The 27798-nt window shown below is 38.8% G+C and overlaps 1 protein-coding gene across 1 annotated transcript; it reads right to left on the bottom strand.

Moving 5' to 3' along the window:
* Nucleotides 1-1055: 1055 nt before the first annotated feature.
* Nucleotides 1056-27240, bottom strand: mapkap1 (MAPK associated protein 1). Its single transcript, XM_036579976.1, has 12 exons — nucleotides 27058-27240; nucleotides 24533-24986; nucleotides 17083-17172; nucleotides 16815-16963; nucleotides 14702-14874; nucleotides 13526-13702; nucleotides 10365-10474; nucleotides 6635-6742; nucleotides 6186-6326; nucleotides 4686-4823; nucleotides 4048-4145; nucleotides 1056-2813 (listed from the first exon to the last, which is right to left on the bottom strand). The coding sequence occupies exons 2-12, from the start codon at nucleotides 24804-24806 to the stop codon at nucleotides 2691-2693; spliced, it is 1581 nt and encodes a 526-aa protein (XP_036435869.1). The 5' UTR covers nucleotides 24807-24986; nucleotides 27058-27240; the 3' UTR covers nucleotides 1056-2690.
* Between the last annotated feature and the right edge of the window lie 558 nt (nucleotides 27241-27798).

The following is a 27798-nucleotide window of genomic DNA, read 5'->3' as shown; positions in this document are numbered from 1 at the left end:
TTGAGATTTTTTTTTTAATTCTGCATAATTATAAACTACATTGTCATTCAGAGGGGTTTGACATGAAATGCCCTGTTTTAAAGAAACTTAGTCAGAATTGTTGAGTGTTGGTGATATGAACCAGCTGTCTAAAGTGTTTATTGCCTCGAAAAGCAACCTCCCAGTTGGTTTTCAATACGCAGCCTGATGTCTGAAACATTGTTTTCCGATAGTTTGGATATAGCTTTGGGCTGAAACCTATATTTAAGGCAAAGAGGTACACGCAGGGCAAAACAGTGCCAAAAGAAAACATAAAGATAATACATTAAAACACATGTAGGTTCACTAGTCATTGTGAGCCCTGGTTCATTTCACCACCATTGTAAAGAATTTAAAATTTTGTCAGTTTCTCTGCAATGAACCATTTCACATCACACCACTCAATGTTTCTGTTTACCTCTCAACGATAAAATTATGCAGAGATTTTGAAGAATTGGTGGAATTCTCCTTTAATGAAGACCAATAAAAAAGCGAAATTTGGACAACAAACATATCTTGGCTTATCAAAAACACCTGTAGTAAGCGTGTAATTTTGTGTAAACCAGGCAATAAATAGGAAATATGAAAGTCACTGTGAAATCATAGGAAACTATAACACACTTTCCTTCTGTACCATGACACATTTGCACAGGAAACATGGTATCAGGGAGGGTCTCTGAGGTAGCTGAGTGTTTTCTCTCAATGACTGGTCGGGGCCGGAGACAAAACATGATACTCTTGGTGGAAATTTTTCCATGCTTGCTGGTGCATGGTGATGTAATCAAAACGTAGATATTTTAGAAGCTTGCAACTTTGCTGGAAGGTCAAAAAATGACGAGATATGAAATGAGGTAAACAAGGTCAATTTTGAATTTCTATTCTACTTTAAGAACATTCTGCTTGGTGGGTATGTACTGATCAGATTGAACAACTCTCTTCTCCAGAATCATATGCAGTATGTTGACCATCGCTACAGGTGATGGTGCAGAGTGAACACACTGATTAAAGTAAATTGAATACCACAACATGGAAGAAAATGCTTTTAGTTCAATCTTTAATTAGAAAATCTACTTATATAATACAGCATTGCGTATACTGTAGCAAATATTGTTAATTTCATAGGTCATATGATACCCCCCGCTCATTATCAAACCATTACCCCTTATAAATAAAGTTTCATTTGAATTGTCTTTATGCAGCTCTACTTCCCATCATGGGAACACTTTCTTTCACTTGAGCCAACAGCGGCACAGAACACAAGTGCTTTCTCTCTCTCTCCATTTCCAACAGACAGAAAAAAGGAGAAAAAGCCTAGACCAGTAAACACAAAATGGCAATCAGAAACCTGAGTTGAATCATGAGTTTTGGATCTGAACAAACACCCTGAATCCAGTTTATAACAGCAGCTTTTGGGTTATATAATGTGAGTTTGCCTCCCCCCATGTTTGAAAGAAAACAAACTGGAGTGGGCAAGAAAAGAAAACCATCCAAAGACGCAAATGCAATGAACCTAGAGTATATAATGTTATCACTTGTTTGTTTTTTATCTCAAAAGGAAAAAAGGCTGTAAAAACGGTCATACATTCCCTAGATGCAGCCCAAAAGGACAGTCGGAACAAATGTTCTGATCAGCCTGACAGACAGTGCTTGGTTACAGTCTGTAGATACAATGCAGAAGAGGAAAAGCCCACATCACAGTAAAAAAGTACAGGTCATCACTGAATTAGTTTGATAATTAAAAATTCTGTAACAAACCAGCCAAATGTGTTGCTTTAAACAATAAGAGTGGTTCAAGGTTCCTCCCCAACCTTACAAGCATAAGTGTCTTGAATTGATTTGTTTAAATCGTCCACTTCAAAAGAACGCAAAGTTGTCCAATTGAACAGTACCAGGCACTGAAGTATAATGGCCAAAGAGGGTGTGACCCGAACGTGGCTGCTTATTTTCATTTCAAAGGTTAAAAAAAATGCAAGAATGTTCCCTTTACATGTCCCAACACTGTATAGCGCGTTATGTTTGATACAATGGGTAACAGGTACAAGTTTGCTTGCTTGCTTGCTCTTGGTGGCTTCTTATGTCCACTTGCGGTCATTTGGTACGTATGTACAGTTCATTTGTAGGCAGTGGAGATGATGTTAAAAAACCGAAAGAAGTCTTTGAAATCGACTCTTGCACAAACAGCAGCTTGTGCTTCAGAAACTGAGACTGATGATAATTTGTGTTCGGTCTGTGGCTTCAAACAGTTTCGTCCCGTTTTATTTATTTAATTTCCTCTTGTACATTCTTGATTGACAGCACTCTGATATGGCTGAGGACTGACAGTGCTCCAGTATTCAGACCCCCAGAAGCTGATTCCACCTTTGAGACAGTCAAGACGACTCTGCAACCCCCACCCCCACCCTCACCCTCACTGCCTGCCCCTATCTCTTCTCTCTTACTTTCTTTGCACTACCTCCATCATTCTTCTTTCATTTTCACTGTGCCCTGCTTAATTTTACCTCCAACATGTTCTGTCATCCTTCTCTGTCTTCACCTCTCTCTGGTTCTCCCTGATGTTATTCGTTCCTTTTCTGTCTTTAACCAGGACCTCTTTCTATCCAGAATCCACCTCACACTGTCTGACTCTACACTTGGTTCAGAGAGACTCCTAATCAGGGGTTTGGCTGTGCATCCTACTGGCCTGACTTTTTGTCTTTCTGGAAGCTGAAGCTGGTGCGCCGACTTAGCTTACGTTGCTTCTGGGCAAAGTAGTCGGCTCTTGAGGTGCTGGCACGAGACTCTAGGATGTAGTTCACCTGTGAAAGGAGAAATTAGTGTAAATTCAAAAGAAGCCAAACATTCAAAGAAAACGCTGCTATAAAATAAAGGGAAACAGCAGTGACACGTCACACTACCCTAAGGATCAAGAGCTAAATCACGGGTAGGAAAAGACAAGCTGGCTCTTACTAGTATAGATGGGCAACGCAGTCGAAATTGACATTAAATCTGACATTTAAAGCATTATTTCAAACCTATTAAAAACATTTGCAGGCTCTACACTGTCCTCTAGTGCAGAACAGAGCTCAGATATCTTAAAGTTCCTAAAGGAGGATTACTCTTAGCTTTTTAAGAACTACTACATAATTAAACCGTTAAGATGTAAACAAATTCAGTCAAAGCCCTCTAGAGAATTAGAATTGCTCACAGTGGTGGGGCTAAGAACCAGATGTTTGAGGCATTTAACGCCTCTAAAAGCTACTTCACAGAAAGATATTACACAAAACATTGATGATTGCGCTGTCTGATGTTTGAGATGTTGTTTGATGATAGTTTTGAGAAGATTTTGGCCTAAAAGCTCAGTCAAACTTGAATTTGCCTGCAGAAAAAACGTGCAAATACTAGTTCAATTATGGTAAACTTTGACAGATAAATTTGCATCTTCTACTAATAGCTCGGAAGGGGTGGCACTTCATAGCACTGAAATTTAAAAACTAAAGCAAATGCTAATTTAACCAAGGTCTAAGTTTTAACCTTGTATCACTGTTTGTGGTTTTATTGTTTGTTCTAGACAAGTTAGCCAGTTATCTAACTCCGATGATAGTTCCTTGGCTAACAGCAGCTGCACACCACTGCTGCCAGCCACAGCAGTTATCTACCTGTTTTGCTACAAAACAGTGTGTAGCACTATACTGAGGCAAGTATAAAGTTATCTGACATAATGGTCACTTTTGTGTTTTTACTGTATATGGTAGGCGAGTTAGGCCCTTGGCTAACACAATTCACTCCACTGCCACCAAACATGCCACCCTCAGTCACAGCCATTTCACAAGGCAACGCACACAGCAAAACTCTAGTGTGACTGCAGCTTAAAACATGATTATTTTTTTCCATTCAGGGTAAAGAGTTACATGCAGGGTGTTATCAGGCAAAATAGTACATTACGACTATTTGAATTTTCTGACACGTGCCTACTTCCTAGAAAAAATAAAACCCATGTGTGTCTTCCCAGCAAAGACACTATCAGAAAATGACTGGGTGAGGAGACTTCACCTTTAGCACGATCTCGTTGACTGTAGCAGCATCACATTCAAAGTAAAGAGCCTTGTAGTCATGGTTGCTGAGATATGTGAGCTTAAATATTGCATGACCTGAAAGGAGAACACAGACAATGACTGCATGTGGAATACAAGCAGAAAAGACAAAATTATTTGAGTCTCCATAAGCCTACTAAAACTTTTAAAATAAAAAAATCCTTGGTACAGTGCCGTGTATGAGCTGAAGTCACTGCAGCCATGGTACAGCTGGATATCAAGAGACCAGTTTCTTGCTCACATATTCAGCCTAGTCTTGGACCAAATTTCAAAGTCTAATTATTTTCAGACTAAGTCTTATCTTCAGGCCTAACGCACAAAACTCGGCTGGTTTAATCTGGCACTGGTCTAAGCATTGTAAATGCACACTCTGGAGTGATGAATGTCATCCAACATCAGTGTCTGACCTGATACTAATGCTCTTGTGGCTGAATGCAATCAAACCCTCACAGCAAGTTTCTAACATCTAGTGTAAAACAGGTGAACTTTCTATTAATGTTTCCCTTGATTTCAGAAGAAGTGTTGGAAGAGGAGGTGTCTACAAACTTTTGGACATACAATATGTATTTAAATTACTGTGATAACAGCAATACTAACTTGGACTCTTCTCCTCCACAAGGTCACAGGCGCATAGCAGATCTGAGTCTATAGAGATGGGCTTTTGTCGGATCCAAAACTTAGTGCTTGTCTTCTGATTGGTGACAGGGTCGATCTCCACTTTCTCACCTGAAATACCTGAAAGAGGACAGGCAGGGGTAGAATTTAAAGACTATTTGTAACAAGGGTGTTTAATGCAACTGATACCAAAAGGCAATACAAAATACATTAAGTTAGTATCCTGTCATGGGGTCCAGAATGAGGTTATTATGAGCTCATACACTCACTTTCACAGAGCATATCATTTAAAGCACGCTGAAGAAATAGTGTAAATAGAAGTACAAATAGGGAAAAAGTGAGTTGTAAATGAATTCATTCACTCTTACATTTCTGTTATGACACATTTCTTGCTGTTAGAAAACATTTCAGCACTTCAAATCAAAAAATGCAAAATGCACTTTCTTGCAGTAAAAAGAATCAAATCTGAATAAAAACACAAATAAATAAAAATATAAAAAAAAGAAAATGGCAGCAAAAACAGACCAGAGTTTGGGGAAAACAAGATTTCATATGTCCTAAACATAGCAACACCCTATCCCTATAACACTGTGCAAAGCAAACTAAAGTTAAAGCACTGTGGTGTATTCCGTATTCGTGAAATTCTGCAGTAGAAAGCAATATAAACAGACAAAGAAACAAAAGCATGGCTGCATAAAAGGAGACCAAGCTTAAGTTTACTCTGGAGAGGAGTCAGAATATACAATTAGTCATGAGAGCCTTAAAAAGACTAAATAGAAAACTCAAATTTTGAGTAGTAGATCAGCTTTTCTTACATTAAATGTTTTCTAACATTAAATGTTCATAACTCTATGCTCCATCAGAGGGCAGTAAAGAGCCTGCATTTTACATTTTGGTCAGAATTCTTATCTGTTTATTCAGAAGAAGGAATCACAGAAAGATTACTGCAGCTGGCTATACAAAATGCAGCTATAGCAGCTATAGCACATTGGAAATGTTGCAGAATAACATAAAAAGAGGGTAATTTTACACTCTACGTGTATAAATTTAATAGGATAAAAACTGCAATATTATGTAGTGAATTATCAGGTTTGATATCTGCTAACCAACTCTTCACGCTGCTTTTGAGGAGGTATGAGGTGAAATACATTGCAACTAGACACACACATTACTAGTGAAAAAAATCCAGTGTAGCCTTACAGTCCTTTACTTTTTTGTAGTGGGGGGTGGTGGGAGAGTTTAAGAATATTTTTCATATAATGATTTCATTCAAATATCACATTTGACTATAATGACTCAATAGTAACAAATGTCAGCACAACGTTTGCATTTACTTTGGTCTTGCCTGAAAAAAGTTCAAGAAATATTAAGGAATCTGTGTTGGGACAAGAAATAACATCATTATGTAACGCTAGAATGTTAATATCAATGCTGATTACTACATCGGTACTGGGCAGGACTCTTATTCATGGGACAACATACCTAGCTGAACATCGGTGGTGAAGCGGAGCTTGTGGATCATGCTGATCTTAAAAGATTTGTAGTGATGACTGCTCAACATGTCCTGTACTGTAGTGATGTCTATAGGAGGGTCCTCCTCTGAACTCTCCTCTCCTCTGGAACCTATGGTGGGAAGAGTGTGACAGAGATAATGAGAAAGAAAGTAAGAAAGAGGAAGACAAAGAGAGAAAGAAAGAAAGGAACAGATGAATATGGGAAAGAGGAACATGGACAGAAATAGAGGGCAAGAACAAAAATAACTGTCAAAGCTCACTGTTCCCATAGCTTAAAAAGGTGTGCTGTGTGTATTCCACTGTCTGAACTCCTAGGTTAATGTTTCTGTGTCTGTGTCTGTACAGTATATAAAGTATGAGCACAGCATCTATTCTCAGATGAGTGTCATCTTTGTAGTGGGCTGTGCTGAAACTCACTGTTCTCACGGACAAGGCAGAACTCTAGTGTGCTCTGGCTCTCCAGCGTACTGTCCAGATCCACTGCCACATTTGGCTCTGTCTGCTTCTCCAGACGGTACATGGGCCCTGTAACAACACAACCGACACTGTAAACATTGATTACCGTCTTTGCTCTACAGAAAGTTAAGGACTTCTTGCTTAATGCAAGAAGTCCTTAACAGTCTAATCTTAAAAAGGTCTAAAAGCAGTTCAAGAAAACTTCTCTTTGAGGTGTTCGGCTTTTTATATTTTCAGTCAATTGAGTTTTATTTATATAGCACAATTTAATACAGACATTAGCACAAAGATGCGTCCACCATCACCAACTAGTCTTTCTTTCCATACAAGGCAACAGTTGAATGTTAAACCTATGCCTACAGGAACTGACAACACTGGGACCCAACATGGTCTTATGGTGCTGCAGACCATTTGAGACATAGTCAGTTAAGCGGTGCATTCTAATATAACTTTCTACACACATGCTGAATTCTGATGTGACTTGCTTGGCTGTGCCTGTCTATTTGCATGGGTCTTCTCTGAGCTCTTGAATCTGCAACCTGTTTGCTTTGACTTTTTTTTTTTTTCTTTTCACACCATTCTCTGTAAATTCTTGAATGTTAAATGCTTCAGATATCAAAAGGTCATCAAGAATAACAGCCGTTTTGTATATACTAGTACCATCATGCTTAATGCCTACTGTCATGCCAGGTTTAAACCCATTAAGATCACTTACTTTGCCCATTCCAATGTTCAGTTTAAGACAAAATGATGCTAGAAATGCTGGTCTACCTGTTTTATATCACATAACACAATCACATGATGTATAAACTGGAATCTAGAATTAATTAGAAGTAATAAAATGACAAATCACTGTTGTCCATTATTACTTTATTACATTATTACAGCTCATCACTACGTTTTTATTCTGGCTAATAAGTCTTCTGAAGACCATAGTAGTAGTACTCATCTTGTGACCCTGCCTTCTCTCTCAAGTGTTAAGCCCATTACTAAAATGCTAACCTCAACTGCTTTCCCATTATCACTTGAAAAGCATACATTTTATTTATTCATAAATCACATGATGCATTTGGCCAATTGTCAAGACAAGCTGTCCTAGCTAGCATACTTGCTATCCAAACAACATGTTAGTCAACTATTTCTAGTTGTTCGGCCTCTTTTCTTTAAACAACACATTAATTATGTAGGGCTTCGTTCTGTCCATCAGACTGAAAGCTTTTCCATAATGAACGGCTCAGTGAAGCTGTGTCGAACCTGATGCTATAGCAAAACTGACAGGCAAAGTCACTAACAAGGTTGGAAACAAGATTTTATCCATTTACCACATTAAGACTGACATTCCTAATTTAATCGGTTTTATTTGTGCTTTTTCTTTTTTCCCTCAGGTTTCATGATCGTACATCTCGAGTCAGATGTCATGTTCTTATCAAATATGCAATATGTTCTGCCTACAGTTTTGCTAGTTTAAGTTTTGCCTATATTTTGGGTTAGTTGGGTTTATAAATAGTCCAACCATGCTGGTCCTTGTATATTTGTACTGTGGGCGTTGAACTAACGTGGGAGTGAAAAGACTGTCTGTGCACTTCATATAGACTGTGCATCCCTGTAGCAGCACGGCGGCAGTGAGAGGCTTAAAAACTCATTCAGAAACACTGAATTTGACCTTTTGGTGTTTCAATCTTGCCTTTGAGCTCCACACTAAAACAGGCTGGGACTGAAAAAAATGACTCCAAACTGAATATTTAAAGTTCGGTGGCACTAGACTGTGGAGTTTCTTTAACTAAAGCAAGAAGCTACTGACTTTCTTGACTGTTTTGGGAAAGCTGAATTACTCAAGAAGAGACGACCAGAGTGAAGGTTCAGAGTAGGGATGTACATGATTAACAGATTAACCTTTAACTTACAAATAAAGTCCTAGAAAAATTTTATTTAATTTCTGAAGCAGTTCCTATTTGAATAGGCTTGAAAAGCATTTTTGAATTTCACATATGAGGGTGCAGCAGACAATTGTTTCCGCTAAATAGACTAAATAGTATGCAGCTAGAAGTAGTGGTGTTCTGGAGCATTTTTCGAGAGGACAATTGCACAACTATAATATACCATATCAAGAGCAAATATCTGCAAGTGATAAGACAACTATCCATGTTTTCAGAAAGACAGTGTGATGCATGGTGATGTGATCAAACCATGCATACGTGTGTAAAATTATAAAGATGGGTGTGGTGGACAGAAACTGCTTTCAGCGAAACCTTCCATATGTGACTCACATCGCAATTTGTTAAGAATTGCTGGTTTTGATTAAGGCCTATCCAAGTGCATGCAACCCTGTGTGACTTCAGAGACCTCATAGATGTTACTTTGGCATAAATGTTTTTTTTGCTGCATGGAAAGAGTTTTAGAAGCTGGGAAACAGTCCAACAGCTGCACAGTAAAAACAACAGCTTCATAAAATGGTACGCATTTTATTCTAAAATAAATGCAATTCAATGGAGAGCTCTATCTTTTTCAACTTTCAGTGCAATCTTGACTGAAGATCACAGAGAAGAAAACTTTTTGTATCCATTGGTGCAAGTTGGAAGATGCTGTTTAGGAGAATTTTGTTTTCAATGTTGTGAACTGGCCTGGTTCAGCTCTCTGTTTTTTATCCCGCTGTCATTAAAAAGACTAAATATACTAATTTGCAGTGCCATTGCACAAAATAGCTCTAGTGCCAAACTAAAGAAGCAAACTTGGATGTGGCAGCGGAACGTGATCAAGCACTGACTGTAGGATGCGGAGCCACCTTAGGTAAACCAGCAGGTAATTAATCTATGGTTTTACCTAGACTGGCTTTCCTTCCTGCAGGCAATGCTCCGTCATGCCTCCGCTGCTACAGTCGGATACTACACGTCTACACATTTACATCTAACACAATCAGGGCAAGGGGGAACGTGTAGGTTTTCAGTTCCTGTGATGTGTATGCTGGTGTTCACACAGTAGGTATAGACATAGGAAGATGTTATGACAGGCAGTAAAGAAAAATCTGCACTCAGACCACTTAAGGATTTTGTATGATATTTTGTAATATCCAAATGAACTGATTTGCAATTGATATCGAAACCATATTGATAATGAAACTATAGACAATGCTGAAATCATAGCCCAATAATGACTGCATGACTGCACAGCAGACAGTAACATAACACTAGATAAACATTGATGTCAGTAAAACAGGAACCTTTTTAACTGCATGGGAAAGATACTCACTTGCTTCACTAAAAAAGCTCATTATCCAAAGCAAAACATCCCACTGCCACACAGCAAAGCAATGGCAATTCTCAGCAAGGACACATCAGGAACAGTTCAGTTAGTTTTCTTTCAATAAGTTGCAAGATTTAAAAAATGTTTTCATTTTGTATGCACTATGATCTTGATAGTGATGCTTTGGATAGCACTAAGAAGCAGTGTTAGCTATGACATTCCCTGAGCTCTACAGTGAACTCTGAGCTCTACAGTGTTGTAATATTTCGAAGACTACTCTATCAGAATGTTTTAGTGAGAGCCAAGGACCTTACCTTGACATTTGACATCTGAAGCAATTATGATTTTCAGAAAAAAGTACCGAAAAAAGGTTCACGATGGAATTGATTTCAAAGTACCAGACCTGAACAAATTTCGAACACTACCCAGTGCTACACATGAAGACTCCTACCTGATCCCTTCTGTGAGCCTTTTCTTTTCTTCAGTGCCTTCTGTAGAATCTCCTTCATGGTTACCTTTAGACTGTCCACTGGGATCAGGGAGAAACCATGGGCAGCGTTTCTATAGAGAAAGATAACATAGGCAGTCAAACACCTCGTCTCCCTGGGACATAATTTGCTTTTATAAAAATCATTTTTTTCTGATCACATTTATTACAGCAAAACACTTTTGCCAGTTCTAGACAAATACGATAAGATCATTTTAGGTCTTCAGCCATCTAAGCCAGAGGTCTTTAAATCTGAATCCAGTTTCTGGTCCTAAATCTATGTTATGTTCATATTATAAGCCTCATTGCCCAATTCAGATTTTTTTGCTGAGATCCGATCTTTCTAACTTGATGGTTCACATTCGTGTAGGTAAGTGATTCAAATACATCATTATTGTGAACAAACCTGTGTCCTGAAATGAGCTGCATGTACATATCTGAATCAGGAATGTCACATAAATGAACCACATGCGTCACTAACAACCAGCAGAACAAGACATTGTTTCAAAGATAATATGCTCTGAATAGCTCTGAGTTGTTCAATATTAGGCCAAGATAAGTGTGAAAAATGGTCAGTGGCATTTGCACCACTTAATGGCACTAACTTCAGCTTAGACGTTGCTGCCACGTTAACAGAGAAGAATGGTGAATATGCAGATCTAGGAATATGAAAGTGGCTCAGACCTGATTTGAAAAGATCAGATTAGCGTGCCCACACTGCTCTGAAAACATCAGATCTGTCACGTTAAGGCAGATTTGTGCCACTTCAGCATTGTGGATCATAGTCTTTGTGATCATTGGTGTGTATGACACTAGCTGGTCTAAGCATTCTGCCTATCAATGCCACAGCCATTTGTAGCTGGAAGTCCAAGACAGCCAATGCAGGCACTTGTTATCTGACATCTGATTGTTATCTAATCATGTTGAGTCATCCAATGAGGCTAGCAGCAGTACAAAAAGATGCCGTTACTGGCTTTACGATGACTCCGAAGAACCACATGCTAGCCTTCAGCCTCCCCTACTGGCAACTGTGTGTTGGGGAAGACCTAGCTAATGAGTAGAATTGAAATTTTGAATAAAATAATCATAAAGGACACAAAAAGGGCTACAAAAGCAGGTCTTCTGCATGCAGGGTTTATGTCTTTTCCACTTTGCTATCCAGCCACTGACAAAGCAGACCATCCTGAACTACTAGCCTGTAAAAATACTTTAAACAAGATGGTTATTCTCAACAAGCAATGGTGAGTACAGTCATCTACTCATCTATCACAACAAGAAGCTTTAAGAACTGTTATTTTTAATCAAGAAACATCAGGAAAATGCTGCATATGAAGAATATGGCCATTCATTTTGAATAAACTTATATTAAAAAATTATATGTGGCTTAATTATTTTAAAAAATGCAGTCTGTACTTCCTGCATATCTAGAGACATGCTGAAATTGTAAATTTTAAACATAATTTATTGCAACTCAGTTTGTCATTGCAGTATCTAACAGCTTTTCTTGCACATTGCATTTTATGTCTATATTGGGCAGCCCAAATTCACAGCTTGTAAACACTGTATTAGCCTATAAAGACATGAGCATACTGTGCTGAGCATTAATTGAGAGATGAAAAGCACAATTTTACTTGCACTGTCCAAATTTCTGTATGCATGTCTAGTTGTGGCCCAAACCCAAAGAGTTGGATGTGGGCATATTCAAAGCTTTGGATGCAAACCCCATGTGTTTGTCAGCCACAAATACTTCTACAGCACAACATAAAAACAACCCAAGGCCATAGACAGAGGGACAGCACTGAGTCTTTGACAGAGGACTCACTTGTCCACTTCTATTTAGCAGGCCTGACCCTACTGCCTTGAGCAAAAGCCCCTGACAGCCTCATAAGGAGGCATTAATATCAATCCTGAGAGACACCATGTCCAACAGGAAAGGACAGAGCCCTGCTGGCCCACTACTGGCCGAGCACTGGCCCAGCTGTCCCCTAAGGTCTGCTACTGCCTCCGCGGTAGGGGGCAGGAAGGTGACCTGGGGAGCACAAAAGCCCCGGGGACCAAATCTCAGTCCATAGCAGCAAACAGATGAGGTGTATAAAACAAAAGTTTATTGTAGCAAAAATTGCTGACATTTCTTTGGCAGCACATCTGCCTACATTCAGGAATGCCAAACAACAGCTTACTGATGGCCTTTCAAATACATGGCACACTGGCATCCTTCTTCTGGACAAGCCTGTATATTTCACTCTCAACCAGATAGAAGATCTCATGTACCAGAGTTTCTTTGTTTCATTGGCATGTTACTCAGCATTCTTTGCCAGACTGAAAATCTACATAAAAATTGTTCCAAGAGGCATGTATATAGTTAATTAGCAGATGCTCTGTTTGTATAGTCTATAATTCAGTGCAATCTCTTCCATTGTATGGATTTTTTATTAATGATAAATAATCACAAGGCACATGAAAGAGAACAAAACAACAATATTTTGCATGATACCAGCACTTTAAATAAACGCAATATATGATGAACTGAATTGTCGGCCCAAGGCTAATGCAGAGTATTTATACAGAAAAGACAAACCTTCTGAAGCTGAACGTGCTCTTCTTATGACTATTCCAGGGACAGCATAATAAAACGAGATGTCAGGGCATCCAAAAAAAAGAAAAACTACTTATTTTTCAATTCACAAGCTAGATTTAGCGGCAGCCTGCCCTTCTGCCCAGTGTTATTTTTGAATAATTTTGGATTCAAACCAAATGATTGAGATCCTTTGTAGACCAAAAAAAGTTAGTTAAATATGTAAAGCCATCTGAACTGTGTCACTGTAAACAATCATCTGAACATCTTTGCCCAGCACACACCATCTTGGTTCCGGGTCTTTGGCCAAACAAATAGAGTAAAACAATGTCACCAACGTTGCTAGTAACTTTTTTAAGAAGCAGGTAATCTGGTTACTGAAAGGAGCACATCCCCCAAGTTTTAGTATCTACTGTGGTATTTTTACAGTTATTCAAGTGTGCACAACTCTTTATAATACACAGAGTTATACACAGAGTAATACATGGTCTGAAGACTGTCCAGTAACATCTGCCTTATCTGTATCTACAATAGGCTGAGAATGACTTACATTCTGACAAAGAGTGACTGCTTGGGCCCGAGTCCTGGAGATGAGTACTTCTCCACTAGGGCCAGCGTGCTGAAGCCGAACTTGTGGATGGGTTCATTGGAATCTAGAGGGGGGAAATCTGTGTCCACCTCTCCATCATCCTCAGCTATGTGGAGGCAGTATGTGTTTACGTTCTCACTGCAGAGACAAAAATAAAGAGTTCGCATTTTAAATTTTTTAAACAGTAACAATTGCACAAGTCATTATAAATTGTTGACGATTCAGACACAATATAACCCTTTGATCATCGACACACTTGTTTCACCTAGATCTTCTAAAGTGCTAGTTTGTCAAGCTCTCTTTTGCAACTACCGCACTTTTATAAACAAAAAGTGTGTATTCCAAACAGTGAGGACAATCATACAGCAACAAATATTTGCTCACAAATGCATAGCCCTTAGCAGGTCAAAGAAATAAAGACCATTTTCTCCCCTATTTTTTTCTTTGGGAAGTTTGGCTTTAAATACACAAAACCTGCATCCTGGAATGCAACAAATGAAGCAAACAAAGGTTTTGCTTGCATAGCTTAAAAAAAATGCATACAAATGTTTACATAACGTGGGAAAATTTTAAATTACAATATTAATCCCAAAAGCTGTGAACCACCAGGGATGCTTAATCAGCACTAACATAAAAGCAATAAGGATAATAATGCAATGAGGCGAACCAATAAGGACAACAAATGTAAAAAAAACAGACAAAAACCAATTCTAAATATATTTTATGTCTGGCTCAATGCAGCACAGCTATCACTGCTTTTTGTATTAGAATGCAATCAAAAAGACTGAAAACAAAAGAAGATGGGACCCATTTGTAGATCAGGCTTATATTACCACATAAGTAACAGTGCTCATCTTCCATTCAATAATTTAAATCCTTAATGCACAATGTTCGACAGTAATTATGCACATTAATTCCTAATAAATTAAAAGCACAGTCTATTTAGTCCTCTTTTGTCCATATTATCATGAAGTGTTCAGAGAAAGCAAGATGCTAACATCTGCATGCATCATACTTCACCAGTTACCTGTCTTGGCTCTACGTTTCCAATTCTCACTACACTCACCTTTCTTAATGCTTCTGATTCACTCAATGCAGATTTTTTGGGGTTTTATCTTCACTTGTGTCATTACTTACTTGAGCTTGGGTTCGCGGCCCTCACTGGTGTATTGCCAGCAGATAAGACCAATGAGATCATGGACCCGTGCATTGGCCATAGTGACCACCATCATAGGATGCAACTTCTCCTGGGCAGACTGCATTGAGAGGTAGACGTCTATTTTTTTGGTTGCTGTTGTACCTACATGGCCCTGTACAGGAACAGTAAAGACACAAATTATAGTTACTCTAAGCATGATGCAAAAACTTTGGTTAAACATAATTAGATGAGCATTATATGAACTTAAAAAAAAAAAAGAAAAAAAAGCAGTATTTCAATCTCTGTAAATCTAACACGACTACCTATGAAATAAGTTACTTCCCACTTAATAGGAGGATTATTAGAATGCTAACTTTAATTACTTAAACTTATCTATTTAATTTTACTTGAAATAACTTAAATTCAAAGAAGCAAGAAGAAATAAATCGCTGCTGCCGGAACAAAACCTTGTATCACCAAAATGATAACAGGAGAAGGGGAAAAAACACTTTTAGGGTAAGTCAATGAAATCAGACCTTTTTCCATAATTTTGAGCCATTTTCTTTGGTCCATTCATCATAAAATTTACACACAATGTAAAGGGCAACAGGCGTTTTCGAATTATGTCACAAAACTGCAAAAATGGAGATACTACTACAACAACAACAACAACAAAGTGTTGGTGTATAGTGTTTTTTTTTGGTGTGTCAGGCTCTGGTCCTTTCGGGCCAAAACACTACAGACTTCAGCACACTGCCTCATTAAACACACCTGATTCAGCTAATCAGCTAATTAACAATTTCATGAACTGAATACAGAGCGTTAGACAAGGGTAAATGCTAATCTCCACAACACTTTGATTGTTACACTAAGACAGGCATGTCAAACTGGGAACTTTCAATCACAGGGCAACTCATTGCTGTGTGTGTAAACGAAATAAATAAATTCTACTAATGCATTACCTTTATGGTGCATCTATACCATTTAATGTAACGCATAAGCAATATGCTATATATACAGACGTTTTATTTATGCTTTCGAATGAACATAAAAACTAAATCAAGAAAATACACTTATGTGTTTGGATAAAATAAACTTACTAAAATTACAGAATGTGCACCAGTAAGAGTTCTCAACAACAAAGGACAGCTGTTTATCTAAGGCAAGAAACTCTATTTCTTTAGTTATACTTTGCACTTTGGCTGTTAATTTTTTTCATCGTTTCAAGAACTGACGCTACAGATAGCGTAAGCGTGCTAGCAGGGACTCTCCTGTCGGCTTCTGTTTTGCTGCGTTTAGTTTATAGAGTGGAACGTTCGGTTTTCAAGTGGTACCAAATCTGTGATGGAAAAGCTGAGGGTCGTACTCCCTCAATATTCGGGATGAACAGAGACACACCTCCTGTCTAATGTCCCTTACAAAAACAGTGAAATACTTCCACGCAGCTGACTTCTCCAACTGTTTATCTGCTGCTGCTCAAACTTAATGCATCAGCACTGACCTGCTCAGGAGAGTGAAGAAAAATATAGCGTTTTAATCACCGTTTGCTATTTTCATCATGTTTCAAATGATTTGTTAAGTGTCATCTGGAGTTTTTTCTTTTGGAAAAATATTTGGTCTTTTGGCAGTTTTATACGCCGCAATATTTTGGCTGAAAATAGTCAAAAACAGCATTTTGGATTTTTGGTCAAAATGTTTTGGTGACCAAAATTTTGGTGCATCCTTTGATTTCATAATTCTGGTCTCAGATACACATACATTCAATGAGAACATATATTTATGTCATTTAACCATGATGCTTAGTTTACCAGTTCAGTCTGTATTGCTGTCATATCCTTGCTATTCCGCAAAAAAAGGCAAAAATTATCGCTAATATTTTCACAGATACCAAGACCAAGCACAGGCATTCTGATGTTTAGTTTTGGGATGCTTGGAGCCACTTTCACATATCAGCGCAGAAAAATGTCTACTATAGATTACCTTTTATCGGGCTAAACAGTTGGATTCATTTTTCATTCATTTCATTCTAGGAAACTCATTGTAGATGTCTAATTACATGTACTGTATGAGCGGAGAAAAAAAAAAAGCACCATTTAAATGAATAGTTCATACCTTGCCATCAAATTTGGAGTACTCATTGAAGGGGTTGTTGAGCTGCTGAGGGCACTGCTCTAGCCGCAAAGAGAGGGTGGATTTGGTCCCTGTGCACCGAGGTCTGTCCTTGAAGTCCTTCTTTTCAAAAAGGGAACTCAAGTCATCCGCTACAGAGATTCAGAATGAACACCAACAAAATCAGTAGGCATAAAGAATGGGCAAGAAAGAAAGGAATGCAAACACATAAGATAAAACCACAGCCCTTGCCCAGTTAGAGGTGCTGTACCTGACTGAGAAGACGTCCTCTCTTTCCACTGAATGTTCTTACACTTAATCTGGTTCTGGCGTTCCTTCCTCAGTCTCTCCAGCCTTTGAGCTTTAAAATGCAGATACCATAGTTATCATTTAAAAAAAATAAATAAAATAAAAAAGAGGTAACTTGGGGAAAAAGCTGGAAAAGCACAATATGACATTTCAGTTATGTGGAATTATACAGCATGAATTCATCTCAGGCCAAACATATGAAGGGCTACCCCTTTATTACTAATACATACAAAGATACAAACAGTAGAACAGTGTGTCTAAAATCCAGTGACACATTCTCGTGTTATGAAGATTTTTGTTGCACAGCATTGCTCTCAGCCTCACTGGTTTGACAAGGGCAATTTCTAAAGCCTCTACCTAGGTAAGTTAACCCCGACATGGTCTAAATTTTTCCTCTCCCCCTACATTTGATTGGGCTGGAACAAAACACAGACTGCCTGAGAGACTCTGAGGACTGGTTTGAGAACCACTGCTCTCAATTCTGACGATTTGAAGACAGGAATAAGAGAGCAGTAAGATGTTCACTTTCCTAGCAGAAGTGTTAAGCATCTTGCTTCCCTCTGCATTAGGACTATGATTGCCAAGCTTGTGAGCCGCCTAGCCCAAAAAATTCAAAACAGCATGCCTCCAAGTATCCAGACCAAAGCCTTCACAATTTATTTATTTATTCTCACTATCAAGTTGTCATCACAAGTGAATTTGTCTGTATTCAAATACTGAGAAATGGGAAATCCTGCTCTAGAGACTACTCTATCACTGCTATGACGTGTTTGCAACAGATGTATCAATGGTAAAATTTCAGATTTCTGACTAATTTCAGACCAGCTTGTAGGTAACTGGTTTAACTGTGTTTCTTAAAAATCCAATCGATGTTTTTAAAGAATCGATAATAAATTAAAGAAAAACGTAGTGTCTGGTAAAATGAGAGCAAGAAATATTTATTGAAAAAAAGGCCAGACAATCTGACTTGTTACTAGTGACACAGACGGTGCCCACAGTGGGCTTAGTGGGGCTTAAACCCTAAACGTTTTGAACAAAGCCCTGCAGGTAATGTCACGGAAAACAGATCTCAGAAAGTAGACACTGGCAACTTAAATCATGAATTAAAACAAATTTTAAAAAATGAATCATTCAACAAGCAGAAAACAGAAGCGTATTCCAGACTTTATTCAAATTCAAATGCAAATTTGAAAATGCTAATTTATTTGGGTATTTATGTGAGTGTACATTATTAACACAATTCAAATGCAAAATGTGTATTTGCATCTGCATTTCTGTGCATATCTGTTAAAGTTAATATGGAAAGGCAAAGTGCTTGTGACGTTTCATTTTCATTGTTTTAATGGTCTGAAAAACAACTGCCCATTTGCAATTGCATTTCCTCTTTGTCGCACTTCAGTTCTGCCAAAGTGGAATTGCAATTGGAACTTTTTGGTGTGGGACGTATTTGAAGAGGAGGTTACAAGTCTATGCTTTGACGGCTCTGGTGCAGAGCTAGACTTATTTAGGGCAACACAGAGCCAGCAATACCAACCGCAGAGAGACATATTAACACCCGCTAACCAGCACCGAGGATAATTCTGTCAAGTGATTTTTTTTTGTGGAAGCGATTCTAGGAGAGCTCGTTCTAGGAGAGCGATTCTAGGAGAGCTCGCAGAAGCACCAGTTTTAGTGACATAGTGACCGGTTCAAAATGTCCTACCGTAGATGAAGCTGAAGTCAGCTTCCTATTCAAATTTTTCTGTTCCATCTTAAATGTTGCAGCAGTTACCTTCTGACACATTCTGGCAAGGTGCTAACTACTGCACCATTTAAGATAGAATGAGAAGATAAAAAAAACAAGCAGGCGAATAAGAAGCTGATTTCAGCCTCGTCTATCGTAGTGCATATTTTTAGGTAGCTCCCTACATAAAATGGTAAGTAGGATTTTTTCAGGCAGAGTCTCACAGGACTGTCAGACCTGGATGGCCAACAATGGATATTCTTATTAAACAGGTGAAGGGCCACTGTGGGTTAGCACAGTGTTTCCCAACCCCGCTCCTGGAGAAACTCGACAATAAGATTTTGGAAAAACAAGATGCACAGCTCGTAACAGCCCCTGGCTATTTGTAATGCGCGTGTTATAGCAGTTAAAGCTCTAAAATGTGCAGGACCATGTTTCTCCAACAGTCCTGCGAGCCTCCGGTTACAGTGTCAATAATACTGGTGCTTATGCAGCCACAAGATCTCCTAGGTTAGTCAAAAATGACTTCCACACAAAACAGTTTGTTTCCAACCCCTGACCATTTGTGTGGCCATGGGTGTGTTAAAGCAGGAATAGCACCGAAATGTGCAGGTAGTTGTTAATCGAGGTCCACTGTTCCTCCAACAGTCCTGCATCTGCCTGAAGCTGGTCACCATGTCACTAACTTTGGTGCTCATGCAGCCACAAGCTCTCCTAGTTGGTCAAGAATCACAAACACAAAAATCACTTTGGACAGAACTATCCTCAGCCTGGTCAGTGAGAGTTAATGTCATCCGTGTTTGCTAGTGCTAGATCTGTATTGTATTAAATAAGCATCGAGTTCCACTCCTAAAAAGTCTCTCCTGACGTCCCAAGCACAGTTTTTGATCGACAAGAGTGCCTCGTTGACAGTGAAAGTTTAATTGCAAATGGGTGATTGATTTTCCTTTTTTAATTTCAGTCAGACCATTAAGATAATGAAAATGAAATGTCAAAGCACTTTGCTTTTATTTCTTTTTCTACAACATAAACTACATGTAGGTCTAATCAATAAGGTGACAGTAAAAGAAAAGCTGATAATCCACCATCATCCATATATAACACACTAATGAACTGACCCCACTCCTTGACACATCATTGCTTACCAGTAGGCTCTGGTCTCACGAAACTCTCTTCCTGTTCTGGAGACAAGCTGTTCAGATGTTTCTCCAACGGAAAAACAATTCAACATAGTATACTATCCACCAAAACATCAACCCCAGAAAAAGAGCTCAGCCAGTGGAGCAAAGTCATGGACAAGATAAATCCTATATTCATGGACAAATGCTTGATTTGTCCCTTTTGGGAAAGGGATTTTGCTTCCCAAAAGAAATTACCTAGACAATTAGTGCACTCAGGAACTCTCGAAAATAAATAAAGAAAGAAAATGAACCTAGTAAAATGTTGAACAAACCAAAGGAATATAGTCTACAGCCAAAGACTCTGTCCATTCACTTTGCACACCGGATATTAACTCTTTCATTTACATTCTTTCTTGAACATCCCCACTGTTCTCTTACCACCACAGCCCTTACAACTCATCTGATAGGAAAACATGGCATTCTGACTAGATCACATCTATTTAGAGATGCACATTTAGATGAATTATTTTGACTGATAGACTGTTATTAATGGGCAATTAACAGTTAACCAGCAAGCCTAAAAACAAGGACACGACCCATCAAAATATTCATTCGAATTATAATCCCTGAATTATAAAACGAATAGTGCCATGTTCAAAGCAAATGTAAAATACTTGATATGCACTCTCTTATGAGGACACATCAACTAAATTCCGTTTTAAAACACTGAAATGTTAAAAAGTGTTTCCTGTACGGACCGCAGAACACAGTACTCACAAGTGTGGTCAGGCATAAATGAGTATATAAAGTAAACAAGCCCGAAACCATATTGAACAACAACCCTGTTTCTGCATTAAACAGTGCCGTGTTATCACATGTTCAATGTTATACAACAAAAAGTTAAAAAAAAAAAATCATGAAATGACCACAATATGCAGTGATGGCCGACCAAAGTGATGGTTCTCCTTATTTAGCAGTCCATGCTTGCTTAGCAATGATACCATACTCTAAAGGATCTACATTTCTTGGCGGAATACTCTGTTGATTATTATAAATAATAACTTACATTTTTTCTGAAAAATTGTGTATTTTGTCATATTTTATGTTGGCCGCCATTTTAGAAAATCTATAAGCCACTTGAGACGTGTTACTGGGATTTTATCACAGGGAAGGGAGTTTTAGGCACGATGTGAACACCCTCCTCATGATAAAATCACAGTACAGCTTCTCTTGGCTTATTGCTTTAATGTACCACTCATTGCTAGCCCAAGTTAAAACAAACAAATGCCATGACTGAGGCTAGCTTTGGCTTAATGTACTTCAGTTTCTCTGAAAAGTAGTCAACTTTATAATTTTGCACACCCATGTGTGATTGTCACGTTTGTTTTTGATACAGTACAATACTGTAGTTGTGCCACTGTCCTCTCGAAAAAAACTCCCAAATGTCACTATTCTCACCAGCACACTTGATAATTTTAGTAGGCCTATCAAGTGGAACCAATAGGCTTTTGTGCCCTCATGCATGCAAATGAAAAAAGTTCAACTTTAATGATAAACCCGCATATACAAAAAGGAACTGTTGTTTATAGGAACTTAAACAAAATCATACCAACTGTTTTTAACAATAGCATCTATTGAACAACTTTATTTATTTGCTGGTTAACGGTTAATCAGTTAATCATTTACATCCCCACTTCTATTCTTTTGTAACATCTGTAGAGTAAAAGCTGCAGTTAAAGTGTGTCATCCTTTGCCCATATTAATAGACAGAAACTGACTGAAACTTGATGCCACACATCTTCAACTTAAAGCGACGAGACAAGAGGAGACAATTTGGCACTTTTCTAACTGTCTTAAAACTGCACTATGTAAGATTTTTCTTTGATAAAACAAGAAAGAACAAGAAGAGTCAGGAGAAAAGGAAAAAAAAACACTGACAAAGATATGATGACCATAGTAGATTATTCTAGTCCTCAGAAGACACTGCGTTCAAGTTCTGAGTTCTTTCAATACTCTTTTCAATGCACACACAATCAACAGATTCATCCACTTGGAGAAGGGGTCCAAAACACAAGTGTCGTTACAATATGCTCTTCCACTCATTTAAACCAGAGAGATCTCCAAATTCCCAAATCTTACATAGTGTAGCGTTAAGGTTCAAACTAGGTCTATGCAATTAGTCTCTAAGAAATTCACATCTCAATGCTCATTCTTTGTTACTGTGAAGGTCATATGACTTTTAAAACGAGTTCACATTACCAGGCTGAGGCAGCACAAATCTTATTTTTTTGCTTTACTGTGGCACAGATCAGATTTTTTTTTTTTCAGAGCTGTGTGAACCAGACCTTTTCAAATCAGATTTGAGCCACTTTCATATGTGGTCCTAAATCAGATAATACATAAAAGTTTCATGGCCATGTGACTTTATTGAGCACAGTCAGATCACATTTTATTTGTTCCTTTACCGCGCATGCACCATCATTGTGTTAATGCAGCAGTGCCTAACCTGAAGTTAGTGCTGGAAAACACTACACAAGTGATTTCGCCTTGTTTTAATAACGAGCAGCTGTGAGCTGTTTAGAGCAAATTATATTCGCAACAAAGCCTTGTTCTGCTGGTTAGTCTGTGGCTGATGGCACATGTGGTTCACTCACGTTGACACTACTGATCAAGATGTGTGCATGCGGGTCATTTCAGGATACAGGTTTGTTCACATTGACAGATTTGAGTCACTTATCTACACAAATGTGAACTGAAAATCAAGGCTTGTAATGTGAACGTATCCTTTTCAATTAACAAATGATGGTGCACTGTTCCTGCAGAGAGAACAGCTCTGCAGCATTAACCAAGAAAATACTAGGTTTTCAGTGTAGTGAGAGTAGAGATGCACTGATAGCCATCCAGAAGCAGCCAGGCCAACAGTACTAAAGATACCATAATGCAAAGTCTGAGAAACACACTATATCAAGAAACTGCATACGCACTGCAGCTAACACTATCAAACGACTGTGACCTATAACAGCCGCACTGTGGCACAAGGAAGATGAGTGTGGAGGAAGAGTGTGGCTAATGATACTGGGAATATGATATTAGCAGGCCCTTAAGTGTCGGTTCTCAGACTTACACACTGGCTGTGAAAAAAGTGGTATTAGTGCATCCCTAAGGCAGAGTTACAACACAACAGTTGTATTACAACGTAGTTAGCTGTGTTACAGTTGCATTACAATATTAAGCATCCACAGCTCAAGCTGAATTCTGTGGTCTGGCTAGACCAATACATAGTCTAGCCAGTCTAACTAGACTAAATGAATTTCAGTCAGTTTGTTCCTTAGTGTGGCATTTAGTCAAATCAAGATATTTACCATAGATACAAAGCCATCATTAATGCACACAAATCAATTTGAGACACATTCCTGATTGCAAAAATAAATAAACAAATAAATAAATAGGGCTGCAACAAATAATCAATCAAATTCACTAATTAAAATATTTGAAAACTGAAAAACAATTTGAATGAGTGGGACTTTTAACTGATTACAAAAGCAAGCGCTTCAGTGTATTGGTTTTTCTCAGAGGGCAAGATAATCTGCCTGCATGTCATGCAGTGATTTACGGTAAGCTTTTTTTTCCCCATGTCCAAACAGTCCTTCCCTGTCAAAGCCCCAACATCTTGGCAGTCAGAGGTCGGGCTGTTGAGACTCTGTTCCTAACCGTCTGTATTAGCGCTTTCATTTGAGGTGATGATATCAGATTTAATCACCTGGTGTAGCCCAAATGCTTTTCCTTCTGCTCTGGATTGCTAAGTGCCTGCTCTTCACTGCATTTACTTCTGTCATTGGCCAGCACACTGGCTGTCCAGAGCGCAAAGAAACTTCTGAGCAGCTTGAAAAACTTGGTTATATAAAATCCAAAACATGGTCAATGGCCTTCCAGACAAGAGTTGACCATTAATCTTTTTTCAAGACAATGTGGTTAAAAGACGCTGTTTCCTATAATGTATGAATAGTTTTTGCAACCTCGTCAGGGGGGCCAGATTGGGCAGGATCCCCAGTATGCATTCCAAAAATGCAAGCACTTTATGCAATAGCAAAAAATATCAGATAACGATTTTTAATCATTGAAGTGATTTAATGATTAATGATACACATTCTTATAGAATATTCAAATATTCAAAATAATTTTCAATAGAAAATACTAAAATACTTTTCAACAGAAAATTAAAATACTTTGTAGTTGCAGCCCTAACAATAATAACATTTATCCCAGTGCAGTAGGGAAGATCAAGATTATGCAGTTAACAATTTACATTAACTACTGCCTTACAAAAAAAGCCAAATCAAGCAGTTGCAGCAGGTCAGCAGTATGGCCCTAATTTGCGAGAATTCAGAAAGGAGATTTCAGCATGATGCACTTTTACCCCATTAACCTTAAGCGCTTCTTATAAGACACCTGTCTGAAAATCGAAGCCTTTACCTGTACCAAAGCACACAAACAGGATTACCCATACACCATTTTGCTAGATTTAGAGCCCAGCTTGCAGCACTCTTAGTAGTTCTACAGCCGCTTACCTGTGTTGGAGCGACGGCGGATGCCAAAGTCCCAGCTGGAGGTGATGTCCATGGACTGAGAGAGGTCACATGTCTGACCATCTCCGCCAACACCTCCATCCCCCAACATACCCCCCATCGATCCACCACCAGCAGATGTGGCAGTCGAATGGCACTTCTCTAAGTCCACATCGTGGTCAATCAGCACCATCTCGCACATACCCGAGTCATCACTAGTCACATGGGACTGTCGGATGTGGGCCAATATGATGGTGGGGTTGTCAAGGAAAGCCATTCTGAGTGGCACCTCCTGCTGCTCCTTAAGCCACCCTCCCCACCTGCTCTCCTTGCTCGCTCCTCTTCACTTGTGTAATATTCTGGCACTTAACTGAGGTTTGATTCTGCTCTTTCTTCACCAGTGATGTCCTCTTCTTTTTGGGTTTGTTTTCTGCTCTCTGTGGTGGAGCATGTGTGCCTGCATGGGAAAATTGTGGAATCAGTTAACAAGCAAACAGGAACATTAACAGAGGTAGTGACAGTTACATTTTCCATCTTGGCCTGAGCACGCTTTTATTTTTCTGGTCATTCTATTATACACATTACCTGTAAATATCACATTACAACACAAGTGATGCAGACCCATATACCAACTTTTCAAACAGGCAGCCTACGTATTAAAGGGCAATTCCACCAAAATGTCTGAATAATGCAGTCCTTGAGACATAAACAGTCATCCAAAGTGGTTTGACATCAAATGGTTCATTGTAGAGAAATGTACAGATTCATTTACAATAATGGCAGTAAGAACCAGGGGTCACCATGTCTACAACACAAATATAGCCATTTCATTTACTATCCAAAATCACCAGTGAACCTACACATCTGAGCTTTTATATATTATGTTGAGAGTAAAATAGTGTAAAAATCTATTTTGCCTCACAACGCCCTGCATGCACCCCTCCACCACGAACGGATTAAAGTCAACGGATTAAAACAAAGTTTTGGCTTAAATGTATCACAAAACTATCACACGACAATGTGTCAGATATCAGGCAGAACATGTCTAACCATCTCATGTAGTAACTTTCAATGAGGGAGCTATAAATGTCTGGCTCCTATCACCACTATGGTGAACAACTCAGCAGCTCTCCAAGTTTCTCAAAAAGGAGCATTTCACATCAAACCACTCTGAATGATTTGGTTTACATCGTAGCCATTTCATTATGTATATTTTTTTGGAAAAACGGTGGAGTTCCCCTTTAAGTTAAAAATCATGTATATGCATCAAATAATGCACAGTTTTGGCAGCTGACGCCCAGAAACACAGCCAACTGCTAACCAAGCGTTAGCAGCTATTAGCTTCAAATACAGATGTGAGTTTCAACTCAGACCCAGTTTACTAAACCAGTTTTCATGTTATCTTGCAGTGCATATACAGAGTAAGCATGGCTCCAATAGCTTATGTGTTCAAACCCAGATTTCTTTTGGGAGGTCTTATCAGTAAAAATGACAAGCTTGCTACATGTGGAGCTAGCTATCGCCAAATGTTGCAGAGATACAGAAAGTGTACCAACGTTAATGTTAATCCATTAACAGTCTACCAGTTCAACGTCTCCTCAACTTGTTTCCAGTTCCAACATGAACACTAATACATGTAACCAGCTAAAGCGGGGAGCTACCACTACAGCTGACGATCTGCAGCGAGCTTTGTGCCAAAGATGATGTGAGCTAACCTCAGCTAACCTAGAGAACTTTGTTATAGGGAAGACTCCGCTAGCTAAGGACTTCGGCTATCTAGCTACAGTAGCCGATGCTACGTAGCGATGTTAGCCAGGATGGATGCTACCCGCCAAGTAAGTTACTACAGGGAGTCCCACTAAATCCACTAAAGTAAACTTAACCCTACTGCAGTCTCAACCGCGACGTTACAGTGCGTTAATTAACTTAGCTAGACTGATGCATGTCTAGGGCTGAATCCTAAATGGGTCCCTACCCCCTAGCTAGTGCACTACGTAGGAACTAAAACACTGGCTCCTGCGCTCAAACAGTACACAATGTGTCTAACTAATAGCCATTGTGGGATTCAGCCACTTGTGTACAATTCCCTAATGGACAAATAATGCACTTTTTGGGTGTAAAAGCCAGAATTTCCTAACTTACCTAGCGCACTATATAGGGAGGAGGGGGCCATTTGAGATCAGCCTAGGTCTCGTTCACATTACTTGTAATGCTAGCAGACAGTAAATAGCCAGCTACTGTTCACCAGCCCCAAGCATTAAGCATTGACCCCAGTTTGCCAGTGAAAAGACACATATCAGCAAAACACAGAAAAGCCGTTGAATTAGACCTGCAGCTTAACAATGTAACTACACTTATGTTACCGCTTGTTTTGTTAGCAAATGTTAACGTCGATTTGTTAGGATAACAAATGTAGCTAACTTAGCTACTTGCTAGCTTACGTTAATAATAAGGCCTTGTCAGATGCTAACGTTACTTTGCTAGCTACTTGTCCACTGACCAAAGGTTGGGTAAACAAACCAACGTACCTTCATGCATACCCAAACCGATAACTGAAAAAATCCAGACTGTGTAACACCGCCAGCACAGCCATAACTCTTAAACGCCGTGTTTCATCACCGCTTTTGTATGTCATACAATCACAGAAAAAGAATACATTTCCTCTGTTGTTACCACAGCTAAAGGGCTAGCTATTTCCGTCAAGTTTACCCTCATACAGGAAGTACAATGCATGAACTAGCCGCATAGGAACGCCCTCTGCGAAAAAGAAAGAAATAAATTGAGATGATGGCTGCGTCCAAAACCACATGGGAAATACTCCTCATAATAGGAGACAGCGGGGATAGTTGGCACTGTTCAATCTCTGCCTCCATTCAAAGGATAGGAGAAATAAGGATAACCCAACCAGCAGCAAATGGAAGCTTGGAAGTTGAGCATCTTAGCTTAAAACAGACCCTTTCATTAACAAATATATAGTCAATGCAACGTACAGACTCTACAGTATTGACAGTGGTGGTGATGGGAACCAGGGATCACCATGTCTACAACACAGATAAAGCCATTTTATTTACTATCCAAAACCACCAGTGGACCTACTCATCTGAGTTTTTATATAAAATGTTGATGGTAAAATAGTGTAAAAATCTATTTTGTCTCACAACACCCTGCATGTACCCCGGATTAAAGTAAACAGATTAAAAAACATTTCAAGCCAAAACTTTATCACAAAACTATCATAAGACAATGTGTCAGTTATCAGGCAGCATATA

Source organism: Colossoma macropomum, unplaced genomic scaffold (assembly GCF_904425465.1).
Source record: "Colossoma macropomum unplaced genomic scaffold, Colossoma_macropomum, whole genome shotgun sequence".
Classification (NCBI taxonomy): domain Eukaryota; kingdom Metazoa; phylum Chordata; class Actinopteri; order Characiformes; family Serrasalmidae; genus Colossoma; species Colossoma macropomum.
The sequence above is the reverse complement of the archived record's forward strand: the minus strand, read 5'-3'. Positions and strand labels throughout refer to the sequence as shown.

Coding starts and splice junctions, on each gene's coding strand:
- mapkap1 (XM_036579976.1), bottom strand. CDS start 24,806: ATGGCTTTCCTTGACAACCCCACCATCATATTGGCCCACATCCGACAG. Junction 13,703..14,701: donor GGCCGCGAACCCAAGCTCAA/GTAAGTAATGAC, acceptor TTGTCTCTGCAG/TGAGAACGTAAACACATACT. Junction 2,814..4,047: donor TCAACGAGATCGTGCTAAAG/GTGAAGTCTCCT, acceptor CTCCTTTCACAG/GTGAACTACATCCTAGAGTC.